Source organism: Notolepis coatsorum, assembly GCF_963971535.1.
Source record: "Notolepis coatsorum genome assembly, chromosome: 6".
Taxonomy (NCBI): domain Eukaryota; kingdom Metazoa; phylum Chordata; class Actinopteri; order Aulopiformes; family Paralepididae; genus Notolepis; species Notolepis coatsorum.
In genome coordinates this window covers 82,259,293-82,271,775 of record NC_140170.1, presented here as the reverse complement: position 1 = coordinate 82,271,775, position 12,483 = coordinate 82,259,293, and the positions used below count along the sequence as shown (strand labels likewise).

The following is a 12,483-nucleotide window of genomic DNA, read 5'->3' as shown; positions in this document are numbered from 1 at the left end:
CGCCAGAGATAGATTAAATATGGTGGTGAACACTGGGGCTAGCTGGTTAGCACAGGACTTAAGTATAAGTCCTGTTATCCCATCTGGGCCAGCTGCCTTTCTGGTGTTCACCTGCATAAATGCTCTTCTCACACTGTCTTCCGTCAATGAGAGAGTGCCTCCGCCCCCCCGCGGATGCCCCGCCCCCCCCCTCCACGACGGCCGGCGCGTCACTGTCTGCACCAAACCGAGCATAGAAGGAGTTGAGCTGGTCCGCGAGAGAGGCGTCGGCACTCCCCATTGAGGGGGCGCTGACTTTGTAGTCCGTTATCATCCGTAGCCCTCGCCATAAGCTTCTTGTGATAATGGCTGTGAATTCTCGGGGGAGATGAAATGGTCGACATTGAATGGAGAGATGTTCCAGATCCGGGGAGCATGAACTGGAGAGTATCTTAATCTCCTTAGGGCTAGTCCAGCCGTTGTTTGTGAGGAGGCAGACACCCCCTCCAGAGCCCTTCCCGGAGGCTACTGTACGGTCCGCTCAGAAGACGGTGAAGGAGTCAGAGGGAGAGACGCTATGATCCGGAGTCGCTGGTTTCAGCCATGTCTCCATGAAGCACATGATGTTAGTCTCTCACCTCTCGCTGGAATCGAACCCGCGCCCGGAGATCGTCCATCTTATTTTCCAGCGAACGTACATTTGCCAGTAAAATGGATGGAATCGCCGGTTGGTAAGCAGAGCTTTTTAGCCTAATTCTGATTCCGCTCCTCCTTCCCCTGTGTTTCTTCTTTGTCCTGCCGCAGTGCCGCCGCCGCCTTTGTCCCCTTCTTTGTCTTTGTCCCGCCTGATCGCCGATGGCCAATCTTGGCATAAAGTGTCGCTAAACTCCTCTTTCAGTCCGGAGTTTAGGGATGGGAATCGAGAATCGGAATCGATTGGGAACCGGTTCCTAATTGTCCGATTCCTGGAATCGCATGCCTCCATGACTATCGATTCCTCTTATCGATGCCATGTTTTTCCGACAGTTGCGCATTTAAAAACAATAACGTTAGCGCCACGCATGCAGCCATAGCAGACTATTTGATTCCTTGACTAGGAAAAACCTAAAGGGCTCGATATTGCGACCGTTTTGTGTGTGCAGTGAAAACTGAAAGTGCTTTGCATCCTAGTCATTCATTTACATGGTAGCTAGCTAGCTAAATAGCCATGCTCATTGCAGAGAGAGAGAGAGGGCGAACACTGAGCTGGCCTTTATTTATACAGGTATAGGTTATTGCTAACAAATTCTCTTTTGCAATAACGACCTGTTGAATGCAACTACAGTTCAATAGATTAAATTAGTTCTCAAATACATTATTTATTTTATCTAAGTGTATAGTTAATTTATTAAAAAAAATTCTGACATGGGGGCTCAACAATAAATGATAAATGACTATCAGAAATGTCAAGTTGCATGTTGTTATTCTAACCAGCTTAGTTCTGTTGCATTTCCTATTTATTTATTTAAATTATAAATGTATCAGGAATCGATAAGGGAATCAATAAATAATCGGATCGATAAGCAAAATCGATAATGGAATCGTATCGATAAAATCTTATCAATTCCCATCCCTATCCATAAGTGACTGGCGGTCGTATGACGTCCCCGCCAGTGTAGTTTTCATAAATAAAGTATTACAAATAAACGTAATAACTAAAAGTATGCACAATCTTCGCGGAGCAAAACAGACGGCGACTGACCTGGGTCGCGCCATCTCCCAGCCCAGGTTGTGTGTAAATGAGTATGTGCTACTGCTGCTTCCTCGCGCGTGGTTTGTTTCCCCGACAGAAGCTTTATTACTATAAAACCATGCTAAATACAGAAAAAAGCCATTTATAATGCATGTCCCCTTTAAAGGATGGTAATTGGTAGATGGGATGAAGAATGGCAGGGTTCCTAGTGTATAAAGGGACCGGACTGGAATGTTAAAGGTTTGATCCCGCTTACCACTCTGATGGCCAGTGTGCTCATTCCTGTCATAGTGCCCTCGAACAAGGCACAGAGTCCTGACCTGCTCTGATCCCTGTGGTGAAATGCACAGTACACCATGATGTTTTTCAGGGGGATTTGAACGTGGTTACCTGCAGGCCCTGTGCGGAGGCCAGGTAGCTGAGCTGTTCGCAGGGTCTGGTCATGGGGCCGTGGGGGAGCTGCTCGGAGGGTCTGGTCAGGGCGCCGTGGGGGAGCTGTCCCAGGCTGTTTTTGTTCTTCATGATGGCGTCTGCGGTCAGCGACGCTCCGGTGTACAGCAGCTCGTTGGCGATCATGGCAGTGATTGTGGCTTTGGCCGAGTTGACCGGGCCCCGGTTGTAGTCCTTCATCTGGAGCCCCTGGCAGGCCCCCACTGCTTGGGCCACCTCGGGCACCATGGGCAGGATGCCTGCCGGGAGCTGCTGGTGGCTGTGGTAAGGCATACGGTAGTCCTCCTCCTTGGAACCTGGCGGGGGTTCAAAAGCAGGGCTGAGCTTGTGGTTTTAGGTAATGACTGGTTCGGGAATTCTACATGCTACATACTATCTGTATCCGATTCTTAGTGTGTGATCTTTAAGCACATTCTGTATGCAAAAGAGATTTGAAAGGACCAACATCTGAAGTATGGCGTGGATGGTTACTACACGATCATTTAAATCCCACAACACGCTTGGTGATTTCTAGGGCTGTACTGAATGTCATTTTTTAACATTCGAAGCGTCGATTGAAGTATTCGAACGAAGCTTAGAATGTCTATAATTTTTTTTTACTTAATACAATTTTTTTTTTTTTATATAAACTACCGGTAAATCCTCAATTTGAATAAAGTGATTAATCTGATTAAATTAGTCTTTTTCTTTTATTAAATCAACTTTCTTTAATGAATATAACTCAGTTTCGTCAACATAAATAATCCAATAAGGGCACGGTTGGTATGAAAGTGATGGTGACGTCTCATAGTATAATATTATAATATTAGTGTAGCCTAATCTTTAACTGCAACAGTGAAGAAAACCCCCATTGGTTTAAACAGATTGAATAGACACAAACAAAGGTTTTTTTATTAAAAATTAAAGATTCTAATGTTGATTTAGAATTCAAATGTCAACATTATGATCGAAGCTTCGAAGCATTCGGTGTGTTATTTCCTGTTCCAGGTCAGCAGAAAGTTCCCAAACAAACATAAAACAACAACATCATGCTGGTTACTGAAGCATTGTTTGTGTTTTTTGGCAAAACTTACAATATTATATTAGATTCAAATGTATTGTCATTATACAGCACAAGTACAGCACAATTAAAATAATACATTATTAAAGCTGTCTGAAGGTGTTGGTTACTCACTCAGGGCCACCTCCTCCTCAAAAAAGGTCACTTTACGCCCATCTCCAGGCTTCTTTACTGGGGCCTAAATATCAACAAATAGAACACAACAATCACATACCTAAGACGCTTAAAAAGCCTAATACCTAAGAAGAGAGAAATCCAACAATGGGTTTTGACAGGAGGACGTTCCAACGATACCTTTTCGTCTGTTTTAAGTGCCGGTTTGGGAGGCTGAGGCTGAGGCACTTTGTATCCCAAGAGCTCCAACATCTTCTCTGCTGCGTTTCTCTTGGCCACCTTCTTGCTGGGTCCCATGCCCTCTGCACACTGGCCACACACCGTCACCTGGTCCAGATACACACACAGTGTCACAGGACTGAGAACATAACAACAAGAAAGAGCAAAGAACATGACAGAGAGAGTGAGAGACAGACAGAGAGGGTGAGAGACAGAGGGTGAGAGACAGAGAGTGAGATACAGAGAGGGTGAGAGACAGAGAGTGAGAGACAGAGAGTGAGAGACAGACAGAGAGAGGGAGAGACAGAGGGTGAGAGACGGAGGGTGAGAGAGAGTGAGAGACAGAGGGTGAGAGACAGACAGAGAGAGTGAGAGACAGACAGCCAGAGATGGTGAGATACAGAGTGAGATACAGAGAGGGTGAGAGACAGAGGGTGAGAGACAGAGATGGTGAGATACAGAGTGAGATACAGAGAGGGTGAGAGACAGAGGGTGAGAAACAGTGAGGGTGAGAGACAGACAGAGAGAGAGACAGAGAGGGTGAGAGACAGACAGAGACAGACAGAGGGTGAGAGACAGAGAGGGTGAGAGACAGACAGAGGGTGAGAGACAGACAGAGACAGACAGAGAGACAGAGAGGGTGAGAGACAGACAGAGGGTGAGAGACAGACAGAGAGGGTGAGAGACAGACAGAGGGTGAGAGACAGACAGACAGAGGGTGAGAGACAGACAGACAGAGGGTGAGAGACAGACAGACAGAGGGTGAGAGACAGACAGACAGAGGGTGAGAGACAGACAGAGGGTGAGAGACAGACATAGGGTGAGAGACAGACAGAGGGTGAGAGACAGACAGACAGAGGGTGAGAGACAGACAGACAGAGGGTGAGAGACAGAGACGGTGAGAGACAGACAGAGAGGGTGAGAGACAGACAGAGGGTGAGAGACAGACAGAGGGTGAGAGACAGACAGACAGAGGGTGAGAGACAGAGACGGTGAGAGACAGACAGAGAGGGTGAGACAGACAGAGAGAGTGAGAGACAGACATAGGGTGAGAGACAGACATAGGGTGAGAGACAGACAGACAGAGGGTGAGAGACAGACAGACAGAGGGTGAGAGACAGACAGACAGAGGGTGAGACAGACAGACAGAGGGTGAGACAGACAGACAGAGGGTGAGAGACAGAGACGGTGAGAGACAGACAGAGAGGGTGAGAGACAGACAGAGGGTGAGAGACAGAGAGGGTGAGAGACAGACAGAGGGTGAGAGACAGAGACGGTGAGAGACAGACAGACAGAGGGTGAGAGACAGACAGACAGAGGGTGAGAGACAGACAGACAGAGGGTGAGAGACAGAGACGGTGAGAGACAGACATACAGAGGGTGAGAGACAGAGACGGTGAGAGACAGACAGACAGAGGGTGAGAGACAGAGACGGTGAGAGACAGACAGAGAGGGTGAGAGACAGAGACGGTGAGAGACAGACATACAGAGGGTGAGAGACAGAGACGGTGAGAGACAGACAGAGAGGGTGAGAGACAGAGACGGTGAGAGACAGACAGAGGGTGAGAGACAGAGGGTGAGAGACAGACAGACAGAGGGTGAGAGACAGACAGACAGAGGGTGAGAGACAGAGACGGTGAGAGACAGAGAGGGTGAGAGACAGAGAGGAGAGACAGACAGAGACAGGGTGAGAGACAGAGGACAGGATAATAAAAAAAACATAAGAGAGAGAGAGAGAGAGAGAGAGAGAGAGAGAGAGAGAGAGAGAGAGAGAGAGGAGCGACAGACGGGCGACAGACGGGCAACAGACGAGCGACAAATTAAAGGGGGCAACAGTGGCTCATTAGGAAGGTTCCCGGTTAGATTCTGGCTCCTCCCGGCAGTATGTCTTGCTCAAAGTGTCCTTGAACAAAACCCCTAACTGCTCCTGATGGGCAGGTCAGCACCTTGCATGGTTGCCTCCACCGTCAATGTGTGAGTGAATGGGTGAATGTGATGCATAAGTTGTAAAGCGTTTTGGATAAAAGAGATATATAAATGCAGTCTATTTAAAGGAAAAACCCTGGAGATGTTTCCATACAGGTGTTACTGCATGATACAATTAAGCAATTATGCTGTGGGGGTCTATGCCGCTTGTCCCACTTGTCAATACAAAGTTATTCTGAGTGATCGCCTTTATCCTATGAAGAAACATTTCTATCCTGATGGGAGTGGTCACTTCCAAGTTGACAATGCCCCCATCCACAGGACACTAACCATAACCCGACCCGTCCCCAGGGCACAAGGGGGCTGAATATGCGTATGAAAATGATGCGACTCATATGCTATAGGCCTTCGCAGTCACCAGATCCCAACCCAATCTAACACCTATGGACAGGTATTCCCCCCCCTCCAGTGGAGCTCCAGATACGTGTTGAATCTACACCACGGTGCACTGAAGCTGTCCTGGCGGCTCGTGGCCCGACACCTTACTGAGACACTTTATATTGGTTTTTCCATTTAATTCGTCGACAGTCTGTATATGAGCTGTTTTTAAACGTCCACTGACCTGCATGACAAACTCCCTGCGCCGAGGCAGACCCCGCTCTGTCACCATGCTGTACTCGGGCTCCTTCTCCTTCTTGGCTTGCTGGATCTGAGCCAGGCGGCTGATGGGGTTCATGCCCTGACCATACTCTGGGCTGGTCTGCAGCTGATGGGGAGGTAGGAGGGTCACAGTCAAGAGAGGGGGGGAGAGGTCTCCTCTTGAAGAGTCCTGCTCCATTTCGTCGCTCTAGTGGGTTCGTTTGGGGATGGCAACCAAGTTTACATTTTTGCTTGAACATTTGCTCTTAACTGGCTGACAGACTGGCTGGATGGCTTGTTAGTAGGGGTGGGAATCATCACGAGACCCACGATACAACATTGTAATACATTGCCATTTATTACCACTTTAACAGAAAATTATGTCCCCAATGGAAAACTTTGTTACCATCTGCAATAATAAAAAGAAATATATATATACATAATTATGTTTTATCTAAGATAACGTTTTCAGTCTGTTCGCCTCATTCCAACACTTTTTATTGCAGTAAAATGGGATTGTAAAGCAAAACAAATCACAGTATCGATACACACGCAAGATATTGCGATATTGCTGTATCCAATTTTTTCCCCCACCACCACTTGCTAGGATAAAATATCCATGGTAGAATTCACAACATTAGTGGTAAAACCATTCAGTGGCTACAAGAACTGTTCTGAGATGGGCAGACACATTGCCATCCAAATCCACCATTGCCTCACAGTAACATATCGAGTGCTTTGAAGCGCTCATTCCAATTAGAAATAAGCTGACATTCTGCCAAGGTTATTATGAGTGGTAGTTTTGACAGACATTCTGCTAAGGTTATTAGGAGTAGTTTTGACAGACATTCTGCTAAGGTTATTAGGAGTAGTTTTGACAGACATTCTGCTAAGGTTATTAGGAGTAGTTTTAACAGACATTCTGCTAAGGTTATTAGGAGTAGTTTTGACAGACATTCTGCTAAGGTTATTAGGAGTAGTTTTGACAGACATTCTGCTAAGCTTATTAGGAGTAGTTTTGACAGACATTCTGCTAAGGTTATTAGTAGTAGTTTTGACAGACATTCTGCTAAGGTTATTAGGAGTAGTTTTGACAGACATTCTGCTAAGGTTATTAGGAGTAGTTTTGACAGACATTCTGCTAAGGTTATTAGGAGTAGTTTTGACAGACACTACCTTGATGATGGATTTGGTTTTCTTCTTGATGCGCGGCAGCATCTTCTCCACAGTGGGTATGTGGGGGAGCCGCTTCAGTTCCTCCAGCACCGCGGTCGCCGCCAGCTTCTTGGCAATCTTTTTACTCTTGCCCTCCCCCTCGCCGGAGAACTCCCCCACGGTCACCCGCACCACGAAGCTCTTCATGTGGGGGGGGCCCACCTCCTTCAGGACCTGGACGACGCACCGGGAAGAGCAACGAGGGATGACGTCAGTGAGGAACCGTGAATAGGAACGTGGTGAGCTATCATGTCATTTTAACGTCCTATAAATATTTTTGATCAGAGATGAATAGGTCTCTTCAAACCTCGAAGTTGACAGGCAGGTTCCTTTTAAGTGCAATTTCGAAGACTTGACTGATTTCTGATTTGTTGAGGTTCTCCTCCTCCTCAGGTTCTCCGTTCATCTAGGAGGGATCAGAATGTGGTTCAATGACTTCAAAACGTAAGCTTCAGGGTTCATACACTTTATTCAAAATAAAATTCCATGACTTTTCCCCCCCAACTCTTCCATGATGGATGATGTAATTTCCCTGATGTGTTGTCTGTGTCAATGTTTAGCTGGATAGCTTGTAAAGAATGTTTACATTCTTTGAATGTTGCAGGTCTTGTCCTGGAAAGCTACCATTATGGTTGCAAACTTCTGTCAAAGGTAAATAGTGCTGTCTGCAGCCAAACCCAACATTACTGGCCAGAGAAAGAGATTTTGCACAGATTTCCTTGACATTTCCAAAACATTCCAAATCAGTTTCCCTAGATTTAGAATATAATTATTTCAACTATTTTAACTATTATTTCAAAAAAATAGAAATATAGATATATATATTAAAAAAAGAATAATAATAAAGAAATAATAATTATAAAATATTAAAAAGGATATTGCTTTTAAGATTTGTCTTACTCACTAAGAGTTTTCTTACTTACATTAGATTGACATTGGAAATGTGATTTGACCAGTACTTGGAACTTGACCTAACGCTTGACATAAAAGACTTGGGTCTTGACTTGAGAATTTAGCCAGGCCGATTTGGTAACAACCAGAAAACTGAACAAACGTTTTAAGCACTTGTCCTTTTCCTGGTTTCAGTTAAGCTCTGGTTAGTAGAGTTCTTGTTAGCAATCATGCTACAAAGGATTACTGTGTCGACACACTGGCTGTGTGACAAGTTTGGCTGATTACAGTTAAATTCTATCAAAATAAATACAATTCTGTGATTTCAGTAGACGGGAGTGACGTCAATGGGCCGACACGTCCCTTTTAAAAAGGAGTGTGGTTATTATTCTTTGTTCGGAACACAACATTGGAACAGTAGTGGTGAGAAGACGTGGAATAGCAGCGCGTCTCTACTCACCACTGGCATCTGTTGCAGGATGGGCTCTTTCTGCAGCAGCTTCAGGGCTTTGGCTGCGGCGTCGTGTTTGGCTAACTGCCTGGTGCGCCCCTTCCCGTGGAACTGCTGCCCGCCGATGGAGAGCTCCATGTGGTACAGCACCGGTCCCACCGGGGGAAACGGGTAGTAGTACCTGGACGCAGAAACAACACGGTGAGTTGTCTCCTCGCCGTGTGTGGGCCAGCGCTGTGAGGTCACTGAGAGGTACTAACGCGGCTCACCGTGTCAAGCGCCGCGGACATGAGATGTACTGTCAAACCATGAACTTGCTGCTGCTATAGAACCTGGACCTGCTACACACTAATGTGCAATACTGTTTTATACACTCCTCACTTTACTTTTTCACATATGTATATAGTGTCAGTTATTTATCTCATTCCATTCTCTCATATTCCTTTCTCCCATTCCATCTGTGCATCCACTTGTCACTTTACTGTACACACAAGCTTTTCCCCCCACATATGTGAAAATATTAGACATAGATATAATACTTTATATTTTACTTATATCACCTATTACTTTATGCCACATTTATATACGTTTTTTTTATGACTAGCTGCTCCTCTTGTCAAATACATTTCATTGTACCGTTGACCTAGGTAGGGCTGGGCGATAAAAAACGATAATACAAATAATATCGATAATAAAAAATGTAAGATTAAAATTGTCTGTATTGTATTGTGACCTGCAACAGGGCAGCTTTAAAACCAGAGACAGTGGACAGACTTGTCTTTCTTACCTGCAACTTAAAGTAATGGCTTTGCTTGTCCAAATGACAATACTGACCAAATATTTTTCTCTTGTCCATTTATTTTGTTTGCTTTCTAATTTAAAATACAGTTCGAAACCGTATGTACACAGTAGGCTATGTGTGCTAGCAGAGCTAGTCTCCAGTCGCGAGTCACGGTGCATGTGTGCGGTGGTTTGTCCACCAAAAAAGCGGCAAAAGATAGAAAAGAAACTAGCAGAGCCAGAACTGTTCAACTCCCTGGAGCCACAGCCACTTTTTTTTGGTACTTTCGCTTTCAAACCAGCTGCAGCCTGAGAACTGGAGTGTGAGGGGCTGTAACACTAAAGATGGCGGCAACGACAAATAATTGCTGCAAAATAAACATACATTTGTTGTTTAAATAATAAAAAAAATGTATACTAATATATTTTTTAATACTAATAAAAATATCGATAATTATCTATATCGGACGATATGAATGAACTGAAAACTGAACTGAAACTGATAGAGATCAAGTATAAAAAGTTATCTGCATGCATCGAGGCATCACGTAACGACCAAAGTGGAAACAGTCTCAAATGGAATGTACATTCTGCTAGGGTTTGTAGTAGGGAATCTAAAAAGGGGATGCACATTCTGCTAGGGTTTAATAGTTAGGATTCTAAAAAGGGAATGCAGATTCTGCTAGGGTTTGCAGTAGAGATTCTAAAAAGGGGGTGTACATTCTGCTAGGGTTTGTAGTAGGGATGTAACCATCCCACATTTTTAACACGGATATCGATGGCTAAAAATTGAATATCTGCTGATACGGAGTACCGATCCCATATCTGTGTTACATTTAAAAAGACGATTACAAAACATTATATAATTAACACTATACAATATAATTTTTAAACAATCAAACAGCTGCATACTACATGCATCATTGTGATCAATCTAAAAGCAATAAAACCAATCCAAGCAACTTCATACATATATATATATATATATATACAATATAAGGCTGCATAAACAAAGAATCAGCCACTAAATGGGGATGTAAAAGGTATGTATGTCTATAAAGATTTGCATACTCTATCATAAGTTGTTTTATGGCCTCTATGGTGCCTTTCTCAAGCAATCAGACTCCTGCCTCCACGGCTGTTCTGACAGACAACCCACTTTGATGTCACTTTCATTCTGCTGTGCAGCCTAGTTGTTTACTGGCCTAATAGGTGAAAATAATTGTATGTATTTTACCTTGCAATCTAAGATAATATTAATTGTAGCTATGTTAGGCAATCTGCCACATTAGATAGTTTGCACACAAGCTAACGCAGTTACCATTAGTGGCTCAAGAGATTGCAGATGACAGGAAAGTCGCTAAAACCTTCAATCAATCCAACAATTCTACTCAGTTATATAATAGACTATTTCAAACTTTTAGCCAGTATCTCCTCAAGCTGAATCAAATCCATTCTGGGGGTAAAGTTGGACACTTTACAATCATTCACTGCACTGCTTTTTTTGTGATCTTTTTCCCCCTCCTTTTTCCTCCGTTTTTCTCCCATCCCAATGTTAGTCGTTATGCCAATTCCCAATCCCCTTCCTGGTCGCTGCGCACCTACCCCAATCAACCGCTTCTTTTCACCTGACAGCGCGGACTCTCACTGAGAGGGTGTAACGTGTGGAAGGATCAAACTACCCCCCTTAGATCCTTTCCTCGCTGAGCAGGCGCCCCGACCGAACTGTAGGAGTCGCTGTTTACAACGACCAGGACCCACCCACCGGCTTTCCCACCCTCCAACACTGCCAATTGTGTTAGTACGACAGCCGGCCAAGCCGGAAGCAGCGCAGAGAGCTGGGCTCGATACCAGTATCTCCCACTGCACTGCTTTTAGTAGAGGAGGGCGTGTTATGACAGCTTGGTAATCTATCGGAGCACCTGTAGCTAATACCAATCTATCAAATATCATAGTACCTGACCGATAGCAATACTGGGTATCAGATCTGTGCATCACTAATTTGTATTCATAGAAAGAGATATTTATACCCAATGTTTAATACAATTCTGAAATAGATATTATAAAAAATTTCTTACCATGAACATTTGAAAATGTTTTGTTTTCTAATACATTCCTATGAAGGGTCCCTACCAAATCCATGTCTAATATCTGGCTATGGCGTGGGTAGTAAGATGGGACTCACTGTTGCATAGAGCGCTGCTGGTAAGGCCCGGGAGCCCGGATGTTGTAGTTGAAGTTTGGTGGTCTCATCCCCGGGTATGGGTCAATGGGCTTATACATGGGCTTCTTTCCAAGCTTCATACAAAGTGCATTCAGCTCCATGGTGTGAGTCATGCAGTCTGTTACGTGTGAAACAACAAGAAAACCAAGGTAAAGGCACGTCAGCAAAGCTCAGCAAAGTGTTGGCCAAAAGCATCCCAGACATAAAGAGAGAAGGGGGGGTTCTTGCCTGTGTTGCGGGGCGTCCTCATGGTGGGTTTAGGCAGCGTGGTCTCATCCAGGGCGGAGGCAGCAGCGGAATGCTGGGCTTTCTTTATACTGGTCCCCTCTGCTTCCCAATGCTGATCGCCCAGTGTGAGCCTCACTGAGAAGATCTGATGAGACGGGTGATATGGGGAAAAGATTCATCTCCACTACCAGCGTGAACTCAGGAAATCATGAGGGAAAATCTATGGGGAGAAATTGTTGCCCTCTGGTAGTCTTTACAGCTGAGCTTACCTAGGGCAAATAAATAAAATAAGAAATATTAAAGCATTAAATTAATCTTGCACTCGTTAAGACCCGGTCCTTGTTGATGTATACTGTATATTGTATTCCTACGTTCTCTGCACTGTCCCATTACAGATGTATGTATATGTATATGTCTGCTGTTATTGTCATTGTTGTTGTTTTATTTGTTTGTTCAATGGTGAGACAAATTTCCACACTGCGGACAATAAAGTGAAACTAAACTAATGAGCAGAAGAGAGAGGGCCGTGATGATGGGAGACTAATGCGAGTCTAGTTTGCTCGTCGAGAGTCACT

General features: G+C 44.6%; 1 protein-coding gene across 2 annotated transcripts in view; it reads right to left on the bottom strand.

Annotated features, from left to right (window-relative positions):
• Positions 1-12,483, bottom strand: part of stau1 (staufen double-stranded RNA binding protein 1) — a 39,211-nt gene that overhangs the window by 18,672 nt on the left and 8,056 nt on the right. Inside the window, exons 4-12 of one of the 2 annotated variants that reach the window (XM_084316521.1) lie at positions 11,909-12,053; positions 11,642-11,798; positions 8,686-8,857; positions 7,642-7,740; positions 7,296-7,508; positions 6,103-6,327; positions 3,516-3,662; positions 3,336-3,399; positions 2,102-2,457 (exon numbers count right to left, since the gene is read on the bottom strand). In XM_084316521.1, the coding sequence (XP_084172647.1) occupies positions 2,102-2,457; positions 3,336-3,399; positions 3,516-3,662; positions 6,103-6,327; positions 7,296-7,508; positions 7,642-7,740; positions 8,686-8,857; positions 11,642-11,798; positions 11,909-12,053 (1,578 nt within the window). The remainder of the gene's footprint in view (positions 1-2,101; positions 2,458-3,335; positions 3,400-3,515; positions 3,663-6,102; positions 6,328-7,295; positions 7,509-7,641; positions 7,741-8,685; positions 8,858-11,641; positions 11,799-11,908; positions 12,054-12,483) is intronic. The other variant, XM_084316522.1, reaches the window with a different exon arrangement.